General features: G+C 52.4%; 2 protein-coding genes across 6 annotated transcripts in view; both read right to left on the reverse strand.

Moving 5' to 3' along the window:
* The window catches only part of RPS6KA1 (ribosomal protein S6 kinase A1), a 33777-nt gene extending 24274 nt beyond the window's left edge, over window positions 1-9503 (reverse strand). For 2 of the 5 annotated variants that reach the window (XR_004061352.1, XM_030964685.1), the window contains exons 1-2: window positions 9368-9503; window positions 2866-2910 (exon numbers count right to left, since the gene is read on the reverse strand). Coding sequence is in view for 4 of the 5 variants with exons in the window: in XM_030964685.1 (XP_030820545.1) it covers window positions 2866-2910; window positions 9368-9430 (108 nt within the window). In the remaining variant the exon portion in view is untranslated. The remainder of the gene's footprint in view (window positions 1-2865; window positions 2911-9367) is intronic. The other 3 variants (XM_030964686.1, XM_030964688.1, XM_030964687.1) reach the window with 2 other exon arrangements.
* Window positions 9504-22495: 12992 nt separating this feature from the next.
* On the reverse strand, window positions 22496-25878 carry HMGN2 (high mobility group nucleosomal binding domain 2). The gene is made up of 6 exons (XM_030964650.1): window positions 25724-25878; window positions 25145-25189; window positions 24712-24741; window positions 24130-24180; window positions 23712-23807; window positions 22496-23362 (listed from the first exon to the last, which is right to left on the reverse strand). Exons 1-6 carry the CDS (start codon window positions 25736-25738, stop codon window positions 23327-23329), a joined length of 273 nt encoding a protein of 90 aa, XP_030820510.1. The 5' UTR covers window positions 25739-25878; the 3' UTR covers window positions 22496-23326.
* Between the last annotated feature and the right edge of the window lie 83 nt (window positions 25879-25961).

Raw genomic sequence — 25961 nt, forward strand, 5'->3', positions numbered from 1 at the left:
CCCAGTTATGAGGTTCCATTTTCCCACTGAATTCAGTTGCTGTTCCCCAGCTGAACAAGGACCAATTTCACCCAACCTGGCAATTAAAATTTGGAGAACACAGGAGAGAATGAAGTTCTGTACCCAGAGAGGCTTTTAATCACCACCACCAAAGAGGATGAGGAAAAAATCCATCCTTGTACCCATCCTGCATTGGATCAGCAGCCTGGTGTTAGGGATGTGGCCATGATTAACCCTGTTCTCAGTGCAAATTCAAAACATAGCCTCATGCCATCACTGTGAGCACTGACTCTTCCCCAGCCCCAACCAGCACAGGGATCTTGCAGACATTCCCCAGGTAAACACCGAGGAATGAGGCCTGCAGGGACTTGTGTACCACAACTGTTCTTGAAAGGTAGAAAACACAAGAGCTTGTGAAAAGCACCAGCTGTCCTTGCTAGGAAGCTGAGCTGGAGCTACAAAAGCAGCAAGAAAGTACCAGAACAGGGCCAGCCTGGCCCAAACCATGCCCTTGGTACCTCTGCAGTGACCACCTGGAGTTTCAGCTGAGATGGCCACAGAGGTTCACACTCCATCAATCTCACAGCGCCAACTGTGAGCTTCCCGACTCTTTTGAGGAACTCTTGGATTTCCTCCCTTTCAGAGAGTCTTTGGTTGTGGCCCAGGCACACGAGGGCTGTACTTTGGCAGCGTCCTGCTGGCAGGGCTGGGAGGGACAGGGCTGCAGCGTGGGCGTGGAGCAATCGCCGCTGTCGCCGCTTCAGGCTATTTTTAGCAGAGATCACAGAATGAGCTGCAAAAGGATAGCACAAACCTGGAAAAAGGTGCCTCTTCCCCCTGTGTGTGCAGCTCTCCACTCACAGCACAGAAGGGTGTGGGAGGGAGTCTGAGCAACCTTCAGTGTGAGAGTAGTCCCCTCGGATGGTGACGGCCACTGGGTAAAGCCAGAGCCAGGAGCTGCTGCTGATGTCTACCCACAGAAAGAACTGAAACACACAGATATTCTGGGCGCTGCCTGCTCCCCCATCTGCAGCATCTCAGGGCAGAGCTTGCCCTCAAGCTGAAGGTATGTGTTTACAGGAGGGATTTCATTTGTGCTGGTGGCAAACATACCTTGTACAAACTTGGAAAACACCACCGAGGTTATTTCAGGAGCGCACAGCAGAGCTTTGGGTGCTCAAAAGTTACCCAAAATGGGATTGTCAGACACTGCTCACAGGCATTTTGGCCTCGGGGCCTCAGGAAAGTGGAAAGCACGACACCTAGAGCAGCACAGGGCTCCTGAGGCTTCCCTGCTCTGGGATCTTGGAGAACTTGCCCTCTGCTCTGCTCCAGCTTGGACTGCATGTCCATGACCCACAGAGCAGCAAAGGGAACCTCAAGTGCTTTTTGGCTTCTATCTCATGATCTTCCTGTGGAATGGCACCTACAGATTGAATCAGCCAGGGTTTCTCTCAGTGATGTCCTTCAAAGAGAAAAAAAATCCTGAGCGATTTTTAAAGCAACCTCTATCAGCAGCATTTAGGGAAGGGCAGTTCAGCCAAGTGCTTGAAGATGAAAGAGGCAAAGTCTCAAACCTTAGAAACCCAGCTGGAATCCAACCAGAAGACGCAAGATTCCTTCTTCCCCATGCCAGAGACGCAGGCACAGCGAAGAGTTGTAAACCCACTGCTCTCAGGGGAGGGAAGTGCAAGTTCCATTGACCTGAATTCATCTGACCCAAAGATTTGTTTGCAAGCCACTGAAGAAGTGCCAGGCCAGCTCCAGAGTGGAACAGAGGCAGAACAAGTAGAGGAGATGCACTGGCACTGCTAGAAATCCACAAACATCCAGGGAAAGAAACTGGCTGAAATGTAGACAACTGGGGTTTAGGTTTAAATATCTTTTACTAAAAATACAATGTAACCAGCTGGAAAAACAACGCAGCAAGCCCCCAGAGCCTTCGGCAGGGCCGATGATTCAGAGAGAAGCTGCCACAGGGCCCTGGCTGAGGGCACGGAGCTCCTGACAGCCCGCTCGGGAAGGCTGCCCAGGGCAAATCCAAAGTGTTGTGTCATTCTCCACGGTCAGAGCATGGCTGGGTCAGAAAAGGAAATCCTGAAGGATTATGATTTCACAGTACTGACATGGCTCTTCTGCTCTGCAGTGAGTGCAGGACACAGGAATGGGCACAATCAGGAGACACCACGGGGACAGCATCCTGCTGGTCCTGTGCCTGGGAGGGCTCTCAGCACACAAATCAACTCCTTCCACACCACGCTGCTCATGTGTGGAGCAGGGTGAGCTTTAGGTGTCTCAAGAAGGAGTAGCAGGTTCAGATCCCTGCCCAAAACACAGGAGACAGCAGCCCAGGTCCTTCTATCATTCCCAGCTGATGCTAACAGGGATGCAGAGGGTAACTTGGCAGAGGTGGAGCTTCTCCCAGCCCCACCGAGGCAAGAGAATAAACAGATACCAGACACTCAGCAAGGGCAGCTGTGCCAAAACCATCAAATACTCTTGTACCTCTCATCCCAGCTGGCAAGATCACACCACAGAGAAAGGCATAAACACAGCACCGAAACACCCCAGGGCTTCTTGCTTCTCACCCTCGGCTACAGCCCCACTCCAGCTCCCAGTGCTGCACCGAGGTGGCCCTCCTGAAAACCTTCCAGGCATGTTTGGATGACCAAAGGGACAGGAAGACAGAGGTTTATCTTCCCTCTTCCCCGTCTCCAGTGCCTTGCACTCCCACGTGCACTCCGCAGATCTACAGAGCAGCAGCTTTACAGGGTTTAAAAATAGCCATCCCCATCCTGCTCCCGAGTCAGCTCACACTCCCCACGCTCAGAGGGACCTGCAGAGGTCACCTGGGGCATTTTTTACCTGGCATGGAGGATTCCCACCTTCTTCTGGAGCTGGCTGCCCGTTCTGCAAAGCAAGAGAACCTGCTGTTAGCACATGCCAGGCATGGGATTGTTCCTCGTGTCCCTCACAAAAGCTGGTGGCTTTGGGAGCCCTTAATGTGGACAAACAGGTCAGGGTGGCACTTTGGACATGGTATAGGGTGGCTGAACATTTCCCCATACACCAGACTCTTGTCTTTTAACTTGTTTAAAACAAAGTCTCTTGCCCAGAGAGTCTCTTCACATTTCCCCCAAATGAAATTGGGGCTCTTTATCCCCCCAATGTTGCTCGGGGGGCAAACAGCACCAGGGAGGATCCCCGGAGTGGTCGGTGCAGATTCCCACCCCAGAGAGCCGCAGAGCTGCTCCATCCCACCCCTCCTGCCCCGCTGCTCCGGGACTGCTGGCAGAGGAGTTAACAACCCTTGTGCCGTGACACCAGCTTTCACTGGAGCGTTTATCGGTTATTTATTACCCTATCGCAGCTGATAGCTGCAGGAAATCTGCCCCGCCCGGCTGGCTCCGGGTGCAGCCCCGCACAAAGTCACAGCAGTGACCTGAGCCGCCCGAGTGGCACCGGCCCAGGTCAGCCCGGGCTGAACCGGGATCAGGTTCAGAGGCACCGGCACCGGGCGAGCAAAGTGGGTGGGATTTCACTGAGACACAGATACCCAGAGCAGGATAAGCACGTACAGGAGGTTTTCTGCAGACCGTGGAGAAAAACAAGGGCAAGAAGACTTTGCTTTGACATCTGTTTGCACTGCAGTCTCAGGCTCCAAAAATCATGGCATTCCTCTCCTCCTCAAAGAACAAGGGCAGTTTATTCCTTCCTTTCCAGAAGTTACGGGCCAAGTGAAGAGTTGCACTGCCAGTGGATTCGAGGCTCAGATCCTCAAGGGAATGGTTGGGTTCTAGAGCCTTTCAAGAACTGACAGAAATGAAGCCAACTCCTTCCCTGGAGCAGCAAGGATCCATTGAGGTGATCGACCTGACTTCTTCCTCAGGTCTCCACTATACTGCAACATTTATTTACATCTGTATGGACCCGACCTGAGCTCCACAATTCACCTTGGTCCCAATTTAACTTTAAATTCCAAAGTGGTTTCAGCCAAGGACGGAAAGCAGGCCCCAGCAGCCCCATGCACGAGTTCTCCCAGAGGAATGCTGCCCTGGTGTTTACACGGAGCCCTCGGTGCCATTAGCACGGAGAATAGCTGAGCTGTGAAGTAAGAATTTGTGTTTATGAACAGCCCCCACAACGCAGGGGGAGCCACAGCACCGAGATAACCAGACTTGGAAAGAGGCTGATGTTTACTGGCTCAGCTGTCACCCATCCACAGCTCATAACTGGCTGCTAATCCAAACCACAGCTCGGGAGGGCTGCTTTTCTCTCAAACAGCTTAAGAAGCAGAATTTCTGTGCTGGACAGAGGGAAACAGTGCCAGGCTCTTGGTGGGGAGAGCAGATCCACAAGGCATGTGTTGGAGAGAGGTGAGTGGATGCATGGGGTGTCCAACCCCTCAGCTTCAAGGGTGAGCTGGGAAACACCAGGTGATACCTCCAGAGCCACCAGAATTTCAAGGGCTGAGTTTTATCAGCTCTCTGAAAAGGAAAACTTGTCCTTCTGCTGCTGACAGAAACCCATCTTACCTGGGGTGGAAGGGATGGGGAGAGAAAGAGAGCAGTGTCCATGCTAGGGAGGTGTCCTGGGCATGCAGCTCCCTGCTCTTAGAGGGATGAAGCTCCCGATGAAATGGTCCTTTCTCAGGCTGACAGAAGTCAGACGTGTGAGCAGAGAATTGCAGTGTTTAGAGCCAAGTGCTCTCCTTCCACCCCAGAGCAAAAGCAGTCCTTATTCCCTCATATGGCATTGGAGGGCCATTTGTATATGTTCCAGATGGAAACAGCTCCAGACTCATCACCTCCCGAGATAAAATACGGCCACTCAGCACGCCATGAGCAGGGCTGAAATAGTTTGTGGGTTTCTTGGGTTGACATTTGCCTCTCTAAAATGCTTTATTTCTGCCCTGCCCCTGCACACCACACACAGAGGGGAGCAGGTGCAGCTGCCCTCCCACAGCACTCTGGGGCTGCAGAGGAGCCTCCCAAATGTCCTGCTCTGAGAGAACTCCCAAGGTCTCTCCTGCAGCAACCAGGCAACCAGGCTGCAGGAGGAGGCACAGCTCCTCCCGGGGGTGCCCGGGGCAGTGAGGAGCTCACCCAGGCTGTGTCAGAGCAGGGCTTGGGCTGCTGCTGAGGCAGCCACGGGAGCCTCACCGGGAGCCCGCAGGCTGTCCTTGCACTGCCCTGCTCGGGGGTGAGCGGAAAAGGGGATTAGAGCTCTAATCTGATGGGCACGTGGAGCAGCAGCCCGGCAGCCAGGGCACCTCTGGACCCCTCCAGCTGCCCCAGAGCTGACACAAACCCCTCCTGAGCACACCCTGGGCGAGTTTCCTTAATAGCACACAGAAAAGTATCCTGGAAAACAAGTGTGATCAGTTACGCAACTGCCAGCCTGGCTGAACTTGGGAGATATTTATCTTAGGACATCTTGCGCTTTAAATCCTTTTAATTCCACATAATCTGCAGCACAGGGAGCAATTTCTAGAGCAGGCCAGTGTGCTCTAATGTGAAACCAGGATGAGGCGCATCCTGGCAGGGCCATGGGGACGGGACCCAGTCCTGCTCTGTGGTCACACCACCAGCTCAAGGCATCCCAGGTTATGGACAGCTCTGCCTGCAAAAGCTGCCTGCTGCTGCTCCTGCATCCTTAGGCTTGGAGCAGCCACTTTTGAGGGGCCCTGAGACACCTCACAAGTACCAGGTACCCAGAGATGCTCTTTCACCCAACTCTGATGGGCCATGAAACGCTCAAGGAAGGAGCAGAGGAAGAAACCCTTCACCCCAGAGCTCCTGCTAGTTTGACACAAGAACAAGGCGTGTTTAAATTATTGCCATTAAGTGGAATTTATAGATCTTGCCTATTGCAGTTCAAAGAAAGGAAATAATTCTACAAGAATAGAGATCTCCAAAGGAACTCTGGTAACCCAAACAGAGGAGTCTCTGCACAAGGCATATCAGAGATGACAGCCACTGAGCTGTCTCCCTTGTCTCTCGATTGTAGTTTGCACTGCTCAAGCTACCATGTTTGAGAAAAGTGTTATTCATGAGCAGCTCCTGCTCAATAAGGGGTGATACATATATACAGGCAAAAATAATTAGCTTGAAGTGGTGGAGTTTGGCGTAATCCCACGTCAGTTGCATTGTTGTAGGTTTGTGTAATGAAAGAAGAATTTGAAGCAAAGCGGAGCCCTGATGACAGTTCCATCGCTATGGGGATGAAGTCATGGAATCAAAGAAACACAGGATGCTTTGGGATGGAAAGGACCTTAAAGCCCACCTCATTCCCCCTGCCATGGCAGGGACACCTTCTAATATCCCAGGCTGCTCCCAGCCCTGTCCAGCCTGGCCTTGGGCACTGCCAGGGATCCAGGGGCAGCCACAGCTGCTCTGGGCACCCTGTGCCAGGGCCTGCCACCCTCACAGGGAAGGATTTCTGTGTCACTCTACTCCATTCTCCAGCGTTTGTGCTCTGCCCCAGGCATGTTTTTCTACTACATAAGCAATATTTGGAATAATATAAGCAGAAGAGAGAATGGCAAGGGTAAAACAAGGAGGAGCAATGATTATAAAGCCCAGACTCCAGGACAGGGACTTGGCTCCTGCCAGGGAGCCGTTCAAGCTCCCATTGCCACCCACTCCCACGCATTTCCCTGGCATGGCTGAGCTCCAGTGGGCCAGGAACAGGGGCACCACAGGGCCAGTTCTCCCAGAAGACAGTGGAAAAACCCCAAATCCCTCAACAATAGGACTGATGCCTCCACCAGCACGGTGACAGCACCTCTGCTCCATGACTCAGAAAGCAAAGGTCGGAGGAAGCCGGTTTCTAACCTGGATGGCAGCGATCCCAGGGCAATTTACGTAACCAGTGTTCCAGAAACGTCTCCTTGCTTTCTCAGTGGTGCCACCTCTCCCAGGAGGGTGAAAACTTCCCCCTTGGGCCCCTGCCCTTGGCGATTTTCACCTCAAAGTGCAAAACTCCTCCCAAACTGTGTTCCCGCTCTGCTGCCGGATCTCGGGGAGCTCTCTAATGTCTGACCCAGGCGTGGAGGTGAAGAACACCTGTATTATTCTCCTCGCTGTAATTAAGAGTGTGTACTTATAATTTTAAACCAAAGGGAGGCAAATTGCTAAGTCCCACTTGAGATCCTGAGACGCAAAAAACCTGATCTGCTGAAATCCCACCTGCACGTGGTGCCTGGCCCTGACCCGGAGCTGCGGCCAAGGTGAGACGGCGGAAGGGGAGAGCCAGAGGCTCCCTCCAGCTTCAGTTTAGAGTAACCCATACACCATGAGGAAATCAGTGCCTGCCGCTGCCAGGACCTGGCTGGCAGCAGCCCGGACCCTCAGCCTCTCCTCTGGAAGCAATCCCGTGGTGCTGACACAGCACCGGGACACCGGGACACCGGCACAAGGACACCGGGACACCAGGACACCGGGACCAGGCACCGAATGCAGCCTCGCCCCCGGCTTCCTCTGCCCTGGGCACCGGATTTCCTTTCCTCCCATTATGAGTCGAGCGGCGTTTTCTGGCTTTTCAGGCATCTCACTTCTTAGGAAGGGAGAAACCACAAATAAAAAGCCCTGTCTCCCAGCAATGACCTCCGGCCTGGCTCTGGGCACATGACGTGGTTTGGGAATCGCCGCAGGACTTCTCTCCCAGCCTGGAGAACAAACTCCTCCTCACGGCTCCAGCGATGTTTTAGAGCAGAGGCTCTTCACCCACTGCACCTTTGTGCCAGGTGTTTGGCCCAGGCAGAGCCTCCCCACCTCATGGGGAGCTCCAGGAGAAGCTGTGCCATACCTGGCTGATGAAAATTAGGAAACCTCACCTTGACTGGCCAGTGTCTCCCTGCTGTCCCTGCAGCAAGGGGGAAACGCTGCCTCTGCTCAAAGCACAGACCTCTGAAGAGGCAATTTTAAACAGGAATGAGCAAATCTGACAAATTAACCACGGACACATGCCCAGGTATGATAACGGAGTGTGACAGCACCAAATCCTGACAGAATGACAAGAAATCACCACGGTCTCTGAAACACCTGGGACCAAATCCCCACCTCCCCTCTGGTTTCTCCATGAGAGCTGCTGGTTCCAGTTTGAGTGAGAAGATATTTAACTGAAGAGTGCCAGAGCCCAGTGCCTCAGCCGGCTGCTCTGCCGTGGGTGACAACTGCTGCAGGCTGTCCCTTCCTTCGGAAATGGCTGTGCCAGCCTGCAGATGTGCACAGGGCATGAGCTCCCTCCTGCACATCTGGCTTGGGGGTCTCAATAAGGAGGAAAAGAGCCAAGAGGGAGGGAAGAGCAGATGTCCAGCAAAGTGACACCAGAGCGTGGTCGGAGTTGGCGGCGCAGGCCTTTGCGAGAAGACGGCGCTGGAAGGGTGAGGGAGAAACCCCCAAAATTGAGATCTTTATTCCCTGGGCCTTCAGCCGGGTCCGCTTTCCTCTGTGCCCGGGAGATTTGTGAGCGCCCCTGCACGCCCCGAACGATCGCAGCCCGCACGGGCAGCAGCGAGCTCGGCGGCCCCCGGTACCCCCCGGAGCCCCGACCGCAGCCCCGGGCGCGCACAGCGAGCCCCAGAGCGGCCCCGGAGCGGCCCCGGAGCGGCCCCAGAGCGGCCCCGGAGCGGCTCGGAGCGGCCTCGGAGCGGCCTCGGAGCGGTACCGGAGCGGCCCCGGAGCGGTACCGGAGCGGTGCCGGAGCGGTACCGGAGCGGTGCCGGAGCGGTACTGGAGCGGTACCGGAGCGGCGGCCCCGGAGCGGTACCGGAGCGGTACCGGAGCGGTGCCGGAGCGGCCCCGGAGCGGTGCCGGAGCGGTCCCGGAGCGGCGGCCCCGGAGCGGTACCGGAGCGGTACCGGAGCGGTGCCGGAGCGGTGCCGGAGCGGTGCCGGAGCGGTACCGGAGCGGTGCGGCGGTCCCGGAGCGGGCCCCGGAGCGGTCCCGGAGCGGCCCCGGAGCGGTACCGGAGCGGTCCCGGAGCGGTACCGGGCGGCGGTCCGGAGCGGTGCCGGAGCGGCGGCCCGGAGCGGCGGCCCCGGAGCGGTGCCGGAGCGGTACCGGAGCGGCCCCGGAGCGGCCCCGGAGCGGTGCCGGAGCGGTACCGGAGCGGCGGCCCCGGAGCGGTACCGGAGCGGTCCCGGAGCGGTGCCGGAGCGGTACCGGAGCGGCGGCCCCGGAGCGGTGCCGGAGCGGTACCGGAGCGGTGCCGGAGCGGCTCGGCAGCGCGGGGCTCCGGCGGCCGCGCTCCCCCGGCGCGGGGCGCGGCTCGGGCCGGGCGGCTCCGCTCCGCGGGGTCCCGCCGGGCGCTCCTTTGTTCGGCGGCGCCCCCGCCCCGGAGCCCCCCGGCCGTGCCCGCTCACCTCCGTGTCCAGATGCACCAGCTCCATGTCGGGCCAGGGCTCGGCCAGCTGGGCGAGCGGCATCGCTGCCGGCGGGTGCCCGCGCCGGGCTGGCTCCGAGCGCCGCCGGGCTGGGCACCCACCGGCTCCGGGCCGGGCCGGGGCGGGGCGCGGGGCGGGCGGGAGGCACCGGGGAGGGGCCGCGGGGCTCCTCCGCCCGCAGCATCCGGCAAACCCAGCCCCGCGTGCGGCGGCCGCGGGAGCGGAGCGGGCAGTGGAGGAATCGCTCGGCTTGGAAAAGCTCCCCCCGAGAGCATCGAGTGCAGCCGTGCCCCCAGCACCGGCCCGAGGCCACCGCTAAGCCGTGTCGCCAAGTGCCACATCCGCACGGCTTTTAAATCCCTCCAGGGATGGTGACTCAACCCGGGCAGCGTCTTTCAATGCCTGACCACCCTTTTGGTGAAGAAATATTTCCCAATATCCAACCTAAACCTCCCCCGCGGCAGTTTGAGGCCGTTCCCTCTGCTCCTGTCCCTGTTCCTGGAGCACAGCCCGACCCCCCGGCTGTGCCCTCCTGGCAGGAGCTGTGCAGAGCCACAAGGGCCCCCTGAGCCTCCTTTGCTCCAGGCTGAGCCCCTTCCCAGCTCCCTCAGCCTCTCCTGGGGCTCCAGCCCCTTCCAGCTCCATTCCCTTCCCTGGACACCCCCAGACCCTCACTGTCCCCACAATTTGAGGGGTCTCAGCAGCGCCAGCACAGTGTGGCCTATGGCCACACCACGTCTGGGACAGTCCAGATGATTTTCACTGGAAGGTTGAAACCTTGGGAAGTGATCACTATGAAATACCTGCTCTGGGGACTTGGGAGCCTCTGCCGGGGGGAGCTGTGGCTGAGCCAGTGAAAGATGTCCCTGCCCATGGCAAGACAAGATGGTCTTTACAAATCTCTTCCAACCCAAGCTTTTCTGTGGCTCTGCACAATCCCCACAGCCCCACAAAAACCTGAAACTTACTCACAAGTACATGACACTGAGTCCTGCCCTTCTGTGCCTTGGAAAGATTTTTCCTCTGGGAGTGCCCAACTGTTTCCCTGTGTGCACAATCTGCACAGCTGCTCCAGGAGAGGGGTGAGGACAAGCGTGGTGACACGGCTCAGATCGCTGCTGAACTCAGGAAACTGCTCCAGGAAATCCGGATTCCAGGTTTGGGATGTGCCATGAATCGCTGCTCATCACCTCCTGCAGTGCCCCCGGAATTCCCTAAAAAACAGGGATAAAGAACACATCCACCTTAAAAATGGTGTTCAGAATTCCTGGCTATTCTCACCTGTCAGGTTCTCACATAGGAAAAAGTTTTCTTCCACACACAATTTCCAAACCCCAATGCACTCCAGGAGAAGGCAGAAGTTCTCAGACTGACCTTCCCTCCATTCCTGCTCCAGGTAATGCTGAATCCCAGCTGGACTAACAGAAGGTGAAATGTGCCACAGGAGATTGCTGCTAAGTTCAGGGCAGGATGTCAGGGTAGGAGAAAGGAGGTAGTGGTGTCCCCCAGGATTTATTTCCAGTCAAAGAACAGCTATAAAAAGCATCCTCGATCCTGGAAGCAGGGTGCAAAAAGCAAAATCTGCTGTTTGGGTGACTGTCATGGCTAAATACAGTGATTAAAACATATAGCCTGGCATTTTTCTGAGACACTTGCAGGCTGGGAAGAGCTGCTGCTGTGGTAAACAGAGACTTGGGATCAGCTGGGTGCTTTGTCAGTGCTGCATTCGCTGAAATTTCAAAATGCTGCGGGTTTAGTTTGGTCTTAAAACCATCAAATCCTCCTCAAATTCAGTTGTAGATATTTTTGCCTCTGCAGCTGGCTGGCTGTGTAACATTTTTCCTTTGCAGAGAAGCTGACAACATTTGTTAAGCCAGTTAAGAAGAAAATTAACTCTATCCCAGCCCAAACCAGGACCTCCCCGAAGCACTTCCAGAGCAGATGGAGACTGATCAGTATCATCACCACCAGATCCAATTTTGACTGACTGTTCCAAAAGCTGGCCGAGTGATTCTCCCCATGAGCACACAGTAACCCAGTGCTCCCGTGCCTCACTGCATCTTTTCTTTTTTTCTGAGTCCATGGGCAGCTCATCCCCGCCCGCTTTGTGTGATGCTGCTTTTACACATACAAGGAAATGCAAAAAAGCTCACAGGCACAAGACCTTCCTTGCAAGGCAGAGTTCCAAATATCTGCTACAATTTACAGACTCTTCTAATTTGCTAAGACAGTCAATTAATTAGGGCTTGCAGCAACCCTCTCTGTACTTTTAATATTGACCAAAGAGATCCAGAGCTTGTTGTTGTCCTCACAGGGAAACTGAGTCAGGTTTTCAGTGTCAGGGCAGAACCTGAGCTCCACATCCTGATTTCTAATCCCCAGCTCCCCATTCACCATCTCATTTCTTCACCTCTTCTGCTTTGTTTTCCACTATGGAGGAAGAGATGATGGATCACCTTGTTTTGATCCCAGGAACATTTTTCCTTGGCGTGCTACAAATGAGAAAAACTGGAAATGAGAAAAACTGGCTGCCTCGAAGAGCTTTTTGCTTTTCTGGCAGATTCTTTCTGTTCCTCCACACTGGGTGCGATTGCAGCTGCCTCAAATGCCAGCGTTTTCCGAGGCAGGTCCGGGCAGTGGTCGGAATGCAGGAATTGCACCACAGCAGGCAGAGGGATGCAGAGCTCTCGGGGAAGCACAGCCCGGCAGCTCCTGCTCCCTGCACAGGGACTGTGAGGCTCATCTGCGGCTCATCCACGGAGCAAACCCCTCCGACCTCTGCCCACATTCCTGCACAGGTGAGCGCCGCTTTCCTTGCTCAGCTCAGATGCATTTCTGAAGGCGTCCAGCACATCTCAGCCCTTTATTTTTCGGCAGAACAAACCGCATTTTGCCTGCCGGCTCCGCAGGCTCTCAGTGTGCCCGGCCCGCCCTGCTCCTGCGCGGTATTTCTGTGAAACCGCCCGGTGCCCGCATCTCCCGGAGGCCCTGGAGAGGCACACGCGGCTCAAGCCGGGATTTCTGCTGCAGAACCGATGGAGCTGCTGGCTCAGGGAACGCGCCCGCTTTGTGGATTCTGCACCTTTCTCTCGGGAACACCGAACCGAGCCGAGGGAGCCGCCTGAGCCGGGATGTGCCCGGGGCCGGCGCTGGGGAAGGAGGCAGGAAGGAGCAGCGAGGCAGCGAGGCCATTTCTGCCGGTTGTCATGGCTACAATCGCTGCCCGGCTCCTGGATCAGTTACCTTCCCTTTCCTGGATGCGATGCACCAGTGCCGCTCTGGCTCCTGCGCAGGACACAGCCCCCGACACCCGCAGAGAAGGAGGAAAACATCTGTTCAAACCCGCACATCTCCCGCAGCATCGAGGGGAGAGCGGAGCTGACTCGGCCGCTTGGTATTCAAACTATGCGGGGCCGATAATGCTTTGCCCAGTTCCACGTGGTTCTGTCCTAACCTTTGGCTGTTTCCTGGGACCTCAGAGGAGCTGTTGCACGGCCGTCCATCCTTTTGGGCTCCCGAGGAACTTGGGATCTGCGCAGGGACATTAAAGCCCATGCACAGGGACACCTCCCGCTGCCCCAGGCGCTCCCAGCCCTGCCCAGCCTGGCCTTGGGCACTGCCAGGGATCCAGGGGCACCCACAGCTGCTCTGGGCGCCTGTGCCAGGGCCTGCCACCCTCACACAGAATTTCTTTTGTAAAAGATTCCTTTTCTTACCTGAAAAGGGCTTTTTCAAAACGCCATGTAAAACACAAGCATTTCCTCACCTTTTCGTTTTTAATTTAATTTTTAGAACAGGTCTGCAGCCCAGGTGAGAAGTTATTTAGAGCAAGTTATCCATCAAATTTAGTTTTTAATGAGCACACAGCTATGTTTGTAGCTTATTTCAGTGTAGGGCTATGTGAGGGAGTGAAAACATGAAAGAAAAAACTATCAGAAACTGTAAACAGAAGTGAAGCTGCAAGGGCTGTTTGCACTGTCCCCCAGGAGGGAGAAACCTGAGTAAACAGCACTAAGTACAGTCGGGGTTTATGGTTCTTTTAGGTTTAAGAACTTGTAAACAAATGATGGGGCTTTTAAGTGGATACAAAAAGATACCCTCGTTTTTGTGCTGCTTCCAGAGCACACAGTCCCGCTTTCTCCAGAGAGGGGAGGAGAAAACAAAAGCACATTTTAATAGAATTCCAGCTCCTGGGAGAGGAAAATGTCATTCCAGGGTTTGTGATCTCGAGCTGACATCCTGCACTGAACAAGTCTGGTCCTGCTTCACAGGCGGCACTCACAGATACCTGTTCCTAATTCCCATCCCAGAGTTGGGGGTGCCATCATTCCACAGCAAAAATAAAGAAAGCATTTTAGACTTGGAAGCAAATTTCAGAAATCCTGATGAGAAGCCCAAACACCACAGAAACTGATTTTCCTTAGGGGGACCCCAAACGTTATTTCTGATTTCAGATCAATGAATGACAGGCAGCATTTCACTCCTCAGTCCCCTTACTAAACAGAGACCACTGCACACATCCGGCCTTGAAAAGCCACATCCCAAAATAACCATCAACTTCTAAAATATGAGAAATTATCCTGGCCAGGAATATTTTGGCCTAATGAGTGACTGGATCAGGTAGGAAGGCACAACACAGAGTTTTTGGAGATGTGGGGAAAGAGGTGTTTTTATCATTTAGGGAGAGAGAAGCAGGTCTCTGGCAGTTACAATTGTTTCTGTATTTTATATGTGCTTCAGGCAGCGCAGAGCACAGGTATGACTCAGTTGCTTCAGGGCCAGCAATGAGTGGCTCAATGGGTTCCTTGTTGGGAGCTGAACAAAAGGCACAACAGGTTCAGTGATGGCAGAAACTTGATTCCCTGGAAAAAGAAAATCTATCTGTCCCTCATCAGCATCCCAAAAAACCCCAAACAAACAGACTCTGGACTTAGGGAGGCTCTTGGATTTTTGCAGGACTGCACATCTCATAGCACACACAAAAGGGTCAGAAATGCAAGGCTGGTGCTTTGCTGCTTGGCTATTAAATTGCTGTTTCCCTCAGGAGTGCCCAGCTGGGCCTTTTCTGGCTCTCTGAGGAGAGGCTTGGAGCATTTCTGGGAGCTTTACCAGGAGCCCTCACACCTCTGCTGAGGAGGCAGGACACACTTGATCCTCCGTTAGAAAAACCCTCTTGCAGAACCATTTTTCAGCTCCCCTCCAGGCGCTCCAAACTCAGCCCGAAGGGTTTTCCATTAGCAGGCTACAAATCCACCTGCCTGATCCTTGTGTGCTGCTCCCATTTCACTGTCATACAGCAGAACTGCTCTGAAAAGATGATAGATAGATAGATAGATAGATAGATAGATAGATAGATAGATAGATAGATAGATAGATGATAGATAGATAGATAGATAGATAGATGGATAGATGATAGATAGATAGATAGATAGATAGATAGATAGATAGATGATAGATAGATAGATAGATAGATAGATAGATAGATGGATAGATGGATAGATAGATAGATAGATAGATAGATAGATAGATAGATGGATAGATAGATGATAGATAGATAGATAGATAGATAGATAGATAGATAGATAGATAGATAGATAGATGATAGATAGATAGATAGATAGATAGATGATAGATAGATAGATAGATGTGATAGATAGATAGATAGATAGATAGATAGATAGATAGATAGATAGATGGATAGATGATAGATAGATAGATAATTTCTAACAACAAAAGCAAGAACTTACTTTTATCTTTCTTCCTCTAAGCTCTGTGGGCACCCTTGTGATGGGAGCCACCCTTTGCTAAGCTGTGGCTGTGCCTTTCCTCTGTCACAGTGCAGAGGGGAGGCTGGTGTTTTACCACTGAGGATTGAAGATCTTTTATATAGAAATGTTTCCCCGAGTTCATGTCCTAGAATTCAAGAATGTCCCCTCTCTCTTGCCTCTGCTTTGCTGTCCTGTGCATCCCCAGGCACTGAGAGCAGTAATTTACAAAGTAAAAACTTGAGTGACCATGAATTTTGTCACCCAGTGGGTAGATACAATTTCACAGGATGTTATTTTATGCCAAGAACGATTTGGCCAGAGGCAGTGGGCAGTTTAACCAGCTCCAGCCCTGGAAGGTGGTTTGGATTTGCTGCTGACTTCAGTGACAGCAAAGCTGGGGCTTGCATGGCAGGCAACAGCTCCTTTCACCCTTTCCTCCAGCCCGGTGTCAGAAATTGCTGGCAGACCTGCCATCTCATTTTTCTCTTTACAGTCTGCACAGAATCATTTTCCCCCTCACCCCAGGCAGCCACTGACATCACATTGGAGATAAATGTCCTGTGGCAGTGGCCCAGCACAAGATAGGATGGAGGAAGGGTCAGTGTGTCGGAAATAGATAATAAATAACATCAGATGCAACATTATTGAACTCAAAACTCTTATATTAGATATAAGGACTCTGAGATATGCTACAGTCCTTAAAATAGGATAAGAATCATAGTGCTATTAGCTGTTAACACTCTGCAACACCAGATACTTGTTGAAAGGAACTATTGATCAACAGAGATGGAAAACAGGTTTTTGGCAGCTGCTTGCCAGTTGGAAGTTAATATGGGAGTCAATTACCAGCAGATAAATGTCCCTTCTCAGAGATCACCAGCAGAAGCTTTCAGAGAGGAAGATCCAGGCATGGCTTTAAATATCATCGCTACTCAGACAAAACCAGATGGGTTTAAATACCAGCACTATGGTCCTAGAAATAAATTTTTCAGTGAAGTGAAAGGGTTAGGGTGGGAAGCAAAGCAGCTCAAGAGCAAGGCAAACCAGCCCACACAGAGTGTGTGTTACCCCTCATGGTCCTGCACCAGCCAGGGGGAAAATAAAGTGATTTTTGTTCCCAGCGTAAGATGAGGGGACTGTGAGTGAATGCCAAAAAGCTGCAGAGTCTGGGAATGGGAGAGGGATTCCCTCTGGTGAGGAGAGCCCGGCACTGCACAGGGACCCACACACGGCAGCAGAGCCTGGGAGCTGCAGCAGAGCTGCTCACAGCCCTGTCCCTGTCCCTGTGCTCCCCTGCTCACAGCCCTGTCCCTGTCCCTGTGCTCCCCTGCTCACAGCCCTGTCCCTGTCCCTGTGCTCCCCTGCTCACAGCCCTGTCCCTGCCCCTGTGCCCTGTCCCCTGCTCACAGCCCTGCCCCTGTCCCTGCCCTCACCCCTGTCTGCTTGTGCCCAGAGCTGTTTGCTCACGCCGGCAGGAACCCAACGAATCTGAGTTTAACCCAAACCAGTTTCAGTTCCCAGCGCCCCAGGCACAGGGGCTGGGAGTGCTCAGAGCCAGCTCTGGGCACAGAACATGTGACAAGGACCTTGGGCTGACATTGGGGAGGTTTATCTTGAACAATCTGTTTGCTCCCGTGTGCAGGGCAGGCTCACAGCGTGGGCTATCACAGTCAGCCCCAGCAGTGGGGGCTGCCAGCCCGACCTGCTCTGGGGCAGGAGGGGAGGGTTTGTCAGCATTCCCAGTTTGGGTTAAACCAGCCTATTGTTTTCATAGAATCCCAGAATTTCACAGAACCCCCGGTTTGGGTTGGGAGGGACCTTGGAGCCCATCTCATTGCACCCCCTGCCATGGCAGGGACCCCTTCCACTGTCCCAGGCTGCTCCAGGCCCTGTCCAGCCCGGCCTTTCCTCTCCAAACATAACCCACAGAGTGAGAGCTGCCCCATCCCTGCTTTGGGCATGGAACCTGTTCACTCACCAGGTTAATCACTAAACCAAATTCCCAACAATTCACTGCACATGGGTGGAGCCCTGGCCGGCCCAACAATCACTCCAGGTTTGTTATCTACAACTACCAGGGCATGGTGACAGGGTGTGCTCAATGGAGATGTGAATAAAATGTGGTTTTCAGCACTCAGATCTCCCTGAAACACTTGGCTTCAATGTTTGCTGCATCTTCCTGCCACAGCATTTACCCTTGTGACTGGAAATTTCTGCTTTCTGCTTTTCCCCTATAATTCTGGGTGGAGTTTTGCCCACTTTATCCAACAAATCCTCACCCCTATAAATGCATAAATCCCTGTCACCAGCAGGCACCGAGAACTGAACGAGAGGAATGAGTTTGGCTTACCAGGAGCTCATCTTTCTGCTTTGCATCCATTTCAAGGAAGTGTCATGAGGGTGTCAAGTGCTTTCCCTGCAATCTCGCCAGCCCTGGGAAGCAGCCACTTCCTTCCCAGCTTTCAACACCGTCCTTGGAAGAGATAAACATGGAAAGCATGTGCTACAAGGAGATAGCCCAAGGACTGAGGCTCTGGGGAGTGGGGAAGGTGAAGGAAAAGCAGCAACTGGTGGCATTGCCTCAGCACAATACAGCACAATAGAAATGCACTCCCTCGTTCTGGCAGTCTTTCACACAAGGCAGGTAAATGTTGCTGGCTGGCAAAGTGAGCCCAGAGTTCTACAGCATCAGAAGAATCACTCTGGTTAGACTTTTAAGGAGATTAGCACAAATGTTACAACTAAATTTCCTAGATTTGGCTTGCAGAACAAAAGCACAAACTTAAATACTGGAATACAAAAGCAAAATGTAATGACACAAAAAGCACAGTTATTTTTCAATAACTAAAGTATTACTTCTTTGAACATCACATTCTGTGATCTCAGGTTGAAGATTCAGCAAGTCTGATATGAGCAGTTTGTGCCAACAAGCCTAAAAGAGACCAGGCTTATAGGCTGCCTATTTAAATCTGGGTTTAGGATATCCCTTCCCAAGCTGAGGACAGATGAGATGGAGAGTGGCAGCTCTAGTTTTAGGCTCAAACTTTCAGGACATGTGCCACAGCAGCTGCAATAATGGCCTGAGGAGGAAAAGGAATGGTCCAGTGATTCTTAAAATAGAATATGGGAAGCCTCAGGTCAAAGGCTTGATATAACACGGATAAATTCCTTTGCAATGTCAGCTATGCCTGTAAACCGATGAGGAATTGAGCACTCGGTCTGGATTTTGAGTAAAATCACACCAAAAGCTGGAAAGGGAGGCTCAGAGAGGGCTCACCCTGCTGGGGCGAGCGGAGTTTGTCCAGCTCTGATCTCTGAAGGTGGCACAGGACGGAGGCTGCCGGGGCAGCGCTGATTCTGTTTCCAGGAGCGAGCGCCTCTGGCCAGTGACAGCCCCGTTCGGGGTTGGCTGGTACCCCCGCGTGGCGAAGGGAAGGAACAGGCTGCTCGTTAATCGCTGAGTGTTAATGAGCTGAACAGCCCCGCGCGAATCCGCCGGGCTGTGCCAAGGAGCGCCCGGGGGCTGCAAATGCACCTTCCCCTGCCAGCGTGCCTCTGATCCTGCTCGCTCTGAAATCGTGGGTATTTTTTGCAAGAACAATTAATTCAGTATCAAGGGAATTTTTCTCAGTGGGGCTTGGCAGCATGGAAGTTAATGGGACCATGATATGGCAGGGAAAGCTGGGCACCTCCAGCCAGGCTGCAGGCCACCAAAACACATCCACAAACACCCCCAGCACAGGACAACCTCTGCTGTCATCTCCAGTAAGAAGGAGATGATGAGAAAAGCCAATTTAATTGCCCAAGTTTGCAATCAGTCCTCGGGCTAAACTCAGAACCCCCAATACAGGAACATTCAGCTCTTGCGCTGAGGTGAGACTGAATTCCATCAAGAAACACCAAAATACCACTTCAATGGAATAAAAGCAAACAAAAATCTGTCTGGGCAGTGCCAAAATAGTAATGCAGATTAATAGTAATCTAATAGTAACTCCTCTCCAGGAGGAGACTGCTGCATACACCCACCTCTGCACAAACCCGAGAGCAGGGGAGAGCTGCTGCCTGCAGGGAAATCTGCCCAAAATCCAAAAGTAACCTCAGTGGGATAACTGAGAGAAAAAAATTAAATCTACTATCAAATCTCTTTAAAGGGGAAAAGTAGAAATTTTGTTTGGGGTTATGTGTCCAGCAAAATGCAGACAATTGTGGTACCTACTCCACACCTGGGACTGCTCCTTCTTGGTTCTCCAAGTACTTTCTCCAGGCTGGTTTGTTGTACCCAAGGCAATGAAGCGGTTTTGTTTGGAGGCTTTAATGCGTCTTAAAAAGTCTCAACTTTACTAAGTTTTCCCTGAAATTTTCTACTCCTGTTTTTTTTGCCACATCACAGATCTTCTGCCGCCCTTCATAAAGAGATGGTTAAAAAGCTAAAAAAAAAAAATAAAAAGACAAAACAGTTTTTAATAAAGTCTTTAAAAAGCCCAGTCTCTCACATCAGAAATCTTCTAAAGCCAACTTATTAAAGATCTTTATTAGCTTCAATCAACTTTACCACAGCTCCCCCTGTGCCATCTCCTTCCCATCCCTTACAAATGATGGGCTCACTCTGTAAATTGTGAGTTTAACTCAAGCTCCATTTCATCTCCACCAGCTGCAGGAGAAGGTGCCATTTCTCAGGAATTATAGTCAGCAATATTAGTCCCTGGGTATGGCATTACCATATCTGGGATGATTTAGGGACAATGAAATCCCTGTGCCACCGAGCTGCGTGATTCCTCTGACAAAAATGATCCTGCAACTCAATATCCTCTGGATGCACCCACTGAATTCAGTCCATTTGCCTTCCTGGTTCCCTTCCAGCCCACCCATGGCAGGGCTGGAGGAAACTGTCGCTTCTTCCAAACAGAACTGGGCTCTGTGAAGGCAAAAGGAAAACTGCTGCAGGGGAAAATGATTCTGAAACTCAAAACTGTTCATCCTAGGGCACTGTACTGGGAGGAGCAGGGACCTGGGGAGCCCTCCTGGCATGGCCCAGTTCACCTGTTCTCGTGAGTTTTAGCCCAATCCACCTTCAGTTAAACATAATCCCACGGCTGGGGGAAAGGTGGCTCTGTAGGATATGGGGAAGTGACCACTGGCTGGCGACTTGCTCGCATTAACTTCTGCTCAGTTTAATTGTTGCTGCTTTGGGGAGAGTCCAGAGAGTTTGCTCTATAATTTATCAGTAATTTCACTTCTCTTAAAATCTCAGAAAAATCTTGAAGTATTGGGAAAACACGGATCATCCCCAGTATCCACTTCCAGCATCCCAAAGGCTTCAGCCCTGTGCAGAACTTAGCCATTCTTTGCAAATTCACCTATTAAGAGGCAAATAAATGACAACAGCAGTTTGGCCCTATTTCCCAGGCGACTTGTGCTGAAATCAATAAATGCAGAAACAAATTAGTGGCAGAGCCCTAATATTGCATGGATTTAACCCATACTGTGCCCAGCTTCGAGGCCTGCTGTGGAGCACAGAACTGATTTGCCTTTCTGTTGCCAGTGGTGACTTTCTGGACTCTGGATGCGATGTTTCCCAAAGCTCCAGCAGGACAAGACCCCTGCTGCTGCAGAGCCCACCCAACGGACCAGCCAGTTAACTGCACCTGGCAGCACCAGTCCCATTCCCAACAGATACACAAGAGACAATTTTCCATGTAAAATGATTACAATTTAGCAGAAAAAAACGTCTGTTCAGCTTCAGGCACTCTGGCAGGCGGCGATGCAGATTTGTGGTGCCTCTAACCACGAACCAGGCACGGGCTGCAGCTCAGCGCCTGCTCTCCAGCTCTAATTTACACAGCTAATTAGTTGGATTTACTGGCTTCAGCATCCCTCAGTCTCTATTTGCTTAAGGAGAAATAGATGAGCCCTGCCTGTCGAGTCAAGCCCAACAGGCCAATAACTCCAGCAGTGCAGGGCACAGCCAGTGGGAAGCACCCAAAACAACCTTTGCTTTCTGAGGAATTTGTGTGGCAGACACCACTTAAAATCACAGTTTTCATGCTTGGCTGGAGAAAACATCCTGCAAGGGCCCACACGGGTCAGCACAGGCTGCTGGGCTGGGAAGATGGACAAGTTAAGGAGCAACTCCTCCAACAAAGAGCAGCCCTGAGTTCCCCTTCATTAGCAGCACTTTGTTAATGACCGGGGGTGAAGAGGTCACCCAGCCTGTGATGGACACAGGGAACACCAGAACATTCCAGCTGGCAACTCGGGCACAGGCAATCTCCTTGGACCCAGCTCCTTTGGAAGTACTTGGTCATTTATAGGTGCCCAGCAAGGTAAGACTACAAAAGCAGGGTAGGCTATTTCCAATTTTCTGATTTTAAGACTTAATTATTATTTTCTTTTCCACAGTGACATCCCACTGCCTGGCCGCTCCAGCGACTGCTCAGGAGGTTTGGTGGCTGTTTCTGGGTGGGGTTTAATGAAGACTATTAAGGATTATTCACCATTATTTCTTTTCTGTTAGACAGAGCAGCTATGGAACACAGGAGGGAGCAGCTCCTAGGGGCACATCCCAAACTGCCTTTTGTGCCTGCAGCCGCTCCCAGACACTTCCAGCACTCCCGACATCAGAAATTTCTGGATGTGAAACTCTGCCCTGCTCGTTTTCACTGGATTCCCTCTGAAATCAGCACAGGTTGAAACAGGTCACTGAACTTAATCACAAACAGACACTGAAATCCCAGGGAAAGCCAAGCAGAGATGGAAAAAATATCCATCTGACAGCCACTGAAGGAGACATTTACACAGGGGGGTTTGGGTTTGGCTCTGCTCTGGAGTCTAAGTAGCAATTATAAAAATGGTGCATTTTTACTCAAAACTCTCGTCTCCTGCTTAGTCACTACCCCAGCCAGGTCTGGATTCGATTAGCAGGAGCAACAATATTCAAGTTTAAGTGCAGAAATGTAACACATCATCAGTTTTATGGAGCCAGTTCTGGTTTCACTCCCAAGAAAAGCTCACCAGAATTTTACTTGCTCTGCAGCAAGATCACTGTATTCCTCCCCGTTTTGTACAGTGCTACATTTTAGAAAATAAAGAAAAATAACTCAGTAGATTCACTTTACACATTCCATTTTCAGACAAGTAATCCAAGGCCCTTAAAACACCCTGCAGTGATCTAGCTTGTAGGCAAGGAAACTTCACTTTCAGGTAAGGAAATCTTGCTTTTCAGGTGTGAATTACAACAATTAATTATCTGAATGAAAACACAAACACAGGCATGCAGAAAGCAAATGTTCTTAAACCACATGAAGTGAACCAAAGGCAGGAGAAATTAGAGAGCATTAAGAACAGTCCAAGCCAAACCGTATCCAGCTTTATTAAAGGTACATTTCATGAACAATCATGGTAATTTAGGCAGGACATGGGCTACAATCCGCAACATTTTACAACAACTGTCAAACTCCCCTCCCTTTGTGGACTACTGAAATGGAGAAGTTGCTAAAAACCGTCAGAATCTTCAGCTTGCACTGGCAGAGGGCGAAGTTTAGAGTGAGGGTGGACACGTTCCCATGGCGCGCTGTCTGACAACGCTGCACAAACCCACCCTGACTTGGAGAGGAACACAAACTCCAGAGGCAGAATTCTGCATCTGAGGGTCCACAGTGGAAAAGAGGAAGCGCAGCTCCTTTTTGAGCCAGTCCATCCCAGACCGGACACCAGCAATCCGGATCCTCTGCCAGTGGAAGGTCCCAGCTCTGCTGTGGTTTGGAGCGATGGCTCTGGGTGAACAGGGGGACACCAGGGCAGAACTGGTGGCACTGGGATGTGGAGCAGGCAACAGCATCGTGGGAGCTCTGATGTTCACTTGGACACAACTGACACGCAGCACAGGGGAATCCCTTCTTCCTTCCTGCAGGAAGGGCCCTTCTTCCAAAAACTGGGGGACTGGCAAAAGCTTTTCTTATTAAAATTTAGGTTTTGAGAAATAGACTAAATGACATTTGTCCCCATTGCCCCCCACCCCCCCCAGAACACAACAATGAAGCGGTCTGTGTGCTAACAACATAGCTTAAAAAAAAGTAAACCAAAATTCTGCATTGTTATAAAACTTGATAAAAAATAGTATTTCAAACTGTACAGTCACCAGAAGTACACAGTTATCAAAAATTCACACGTTTTACTTGGCTTCACCAGCACCTTCGGCTTTCTGTGCCTGAAAAGGAAAAGGGGAACAAGTCACACATTAAAAAATGGACACTCATTCTTCTATACAACAAAACCCTGAGCAGAACAAATCCTCTCTGGGCTGCATAGCTCTGATTTCTAATCAAGTTAGATTGAACATCTGTTGCACCATAAAACACAACTTAGAAACTGCTTTTTGAACTTCACAGAAGAACAGTAACTTCCATGTGGCAACATCCCCTGGCAAACAGACAATTTAACTCTTTACCAACACCCCCCTGTGCTGAGTGCTGTAAGCAACACCCCACAAGCCAAGACCTGTCCCGGTCTGAGAGGGAAAGGAATCAATTCTGCTGCATGACAGGCTGCTGGGATACCTGGTCTGTTTTGGCATCTCCATTTTCTGCAGGGTTGTTTCCCTCCTTGCCAGCATCAGCTTTTCCTTTCTTCCCCTTGGGCACCTTCTCACTCTTCTGTACATGCAAGACAACAACATTTGCTGTCAGCTCCCAGAGCCAGGCACGAGCCACAGCCCCCCTTTTGGGGTGGTGGCCCCAAAAGAACACAGACACCCAGGTTTGTTTGTGAAGGGATTGACAGCAAGTGGGAAGTCCTCACTTGGGTATTTTTTATGCAAATTCTGTAAAATCTGCAAGTTGTCAGCTCAGCTTTAGGCAGCGAGGATGCAGCTCCATTTCCTCACTGCACAGCTGTTAATCAAAGGTTTGTCAGCTGTTATGATTGCCAGGCAATGCCAAACCTCATCACCATTTATTCACCTTTCCAAAAACTCACCTTTGGAGCTGCTTTTTTAGGTTTGGGCTCTGGCTTGGGAGGAGCGGGCTTCTGCAAGGGAGATAAAACCTGTGTTAGACACTGGTGGAATGGTCTGGCTTGGAGCCCCTCCAGTGCCACCCCTGCCACGGCAGGGACACCTTCCACCATCCCAGGATGGCTCCCAGCCCTGTCCAGCCTGGCCTTGGGCACTGCCAGGGATCCAGGGGCCTCCCCACCCTCGCAGCCAGGAATTCCTTCCCCATGTCCCAGTCCTCTGGCAGTGGGAAGCCATTCCCCCTTTGTCCTGGCACTGCAGGCCCTTGTTCAAATCCTGCTCCAGAGAAACAAACTACTTTTTTTTTTTTTTTAAACACTCAAATAGCTTCGTTTTAGGAAAGCAAATAAAGCATTTGAAACTGCAGCAGCTGTTTGGTTTGTCCATTATTTCACCACTCCCACAGCAGCACACAATGGGGCAGGCAGGTCCTTAAGGCAGGAACTGAATTTTCTCCTCCAGCGCTGACACACATTTACACACCCAGTGGCCGTGTGTAAAACACCGAGTGTGGTGACACCTCTGCCCAGCAAGAGGATACTCACAGCAGATAACCTCGCTGATCTCCGCTGGGGCTGTCGGAAAAGGAAAATGTTCTTTTGAAACGACATGGAATATGAACTCTGAAAATCTCACAAACTTGCTCTCTTCCCAAAGTAGTAAATCCCCAAAAATTATATCTATAGCTCTTTAGTTTTTAGAAATTAAGATGGTAGTTTCCCAGTTTCCCTTTTTCTGTGTTCTCAAGAAACATGATGCTATGCTGTTGAAATTACTAATAGCTAATGATAGTTGAGTAGATTTTTCACAGTTAAAAGAAAATTTCTCATGGTTAAAAAGCAGTTAAGACTTTGAAAACTCAGAATAAATTGAGGCCAACCCTCCCCGCTACTCCCCAGTTATTCTGACGGCATTAAATCTCATCTTCCAAAGGAAACACTTGATGATCCAACTTTCTCAAAACACTGAACTTCTTACCTCATCCTTAACTTTGGCCTTATCGCCCTTGGTCTCTCCTTCAGCCTGGGGACAGGGACACAGGTTGTCGGGACAAGTGATGGACAGAACCCCAGATCCCGAGGGGAGCGTCCCCATCGCAGCCCGGCGGGTCCCGGCCCCTCCCCGCGGGGCCGGGCGGGGATGCCGGGCACAGCCCCGCACGGCGCGGCCCAGGCGGGGCCCGGGGTCGGTGCGGGGGCGCCGCTGCCGCTCGGGGCGGGCCCCCCATCGCTCCCCTCCCGCCCCCGCCGTTTTGGCGGCAAAGCTCCGCCGCCGCTTCCCGCCCTTTCCCGCCCGCACCGGCGCTCCCCTCCCCCTCCCCTCGCCCCGACCTCCCGCCAAAACCAACCGGTTCGGACCGGCGGGCCCCTCCGGTGCGGGCCCCTCCGGTACCGGCCCCGCGCCGCCCCCGCCCCGCCGAGGCCTCGCGGCTCCGTTACCGCCCCGAACGCGCGGGGGGAGCGCTGGTCCCGCCCCCCCTCCCACAGGCGGCTCCGTGAGGGGGGGAACGGACACCGTGAGGGGGGAGGGGGCGGCGGGGGCGGCAGCTGCACGTACCTTTCTCTTCGGCATGGCTCCGCGTGTGTGAGCGTGTGGATGTGTGGATGTGTGTGTGAGTGAGTGAGTGTGTGCGAGTGTGTGCGGAGAGCGGAGCGCGCCGGGCGGCGTGAGGGGGCGGAGGGAGCGGCGCGGGGAGGCGGGGGTGGGGGAGCCGGGCGCGCTGGCGGCGCTGCGGTGCGGGGCGCTGCGGTGCGGGGCGCTGCGGTGCGGGGCGCGGTGCGGGGCTGCACCCGGC

This window comes from Camarhynchus parvulus, chromosome 23 (assembly GCF_901933205.1).
Source record: "Camarhynchus parvulus chromosome 23, STF_HiC, whole genome shotgun sequence".
Classification (NCBI taxonomy): Eukaryota; Metazoa; Chordata; class Aves; order Passeriformes; family Thraupidae; genus Camarhynchus; species Camarhynchus parvulus.

Bases quoted from the DNA above. Each gene is read 5' to 3' on its own strand.
- HMGN2 (XM_030964650.1), bottom strand. The intron at 24,742-25,144 runs GTAAGAAGTTCA...CTTTTCCGACAG, and splicing joins AGGCCAAAGTTAAGGATGAG to CCCCAGCGGAGATCAGCGAG. The intron at 24,181-24,711 runs GTGAGTATCCTC...TCTCCCTTGCAG, and splicing joins GATCAGCGAGGTTATCTGCT to AAGCCCGCTCCTCCCAAGCC.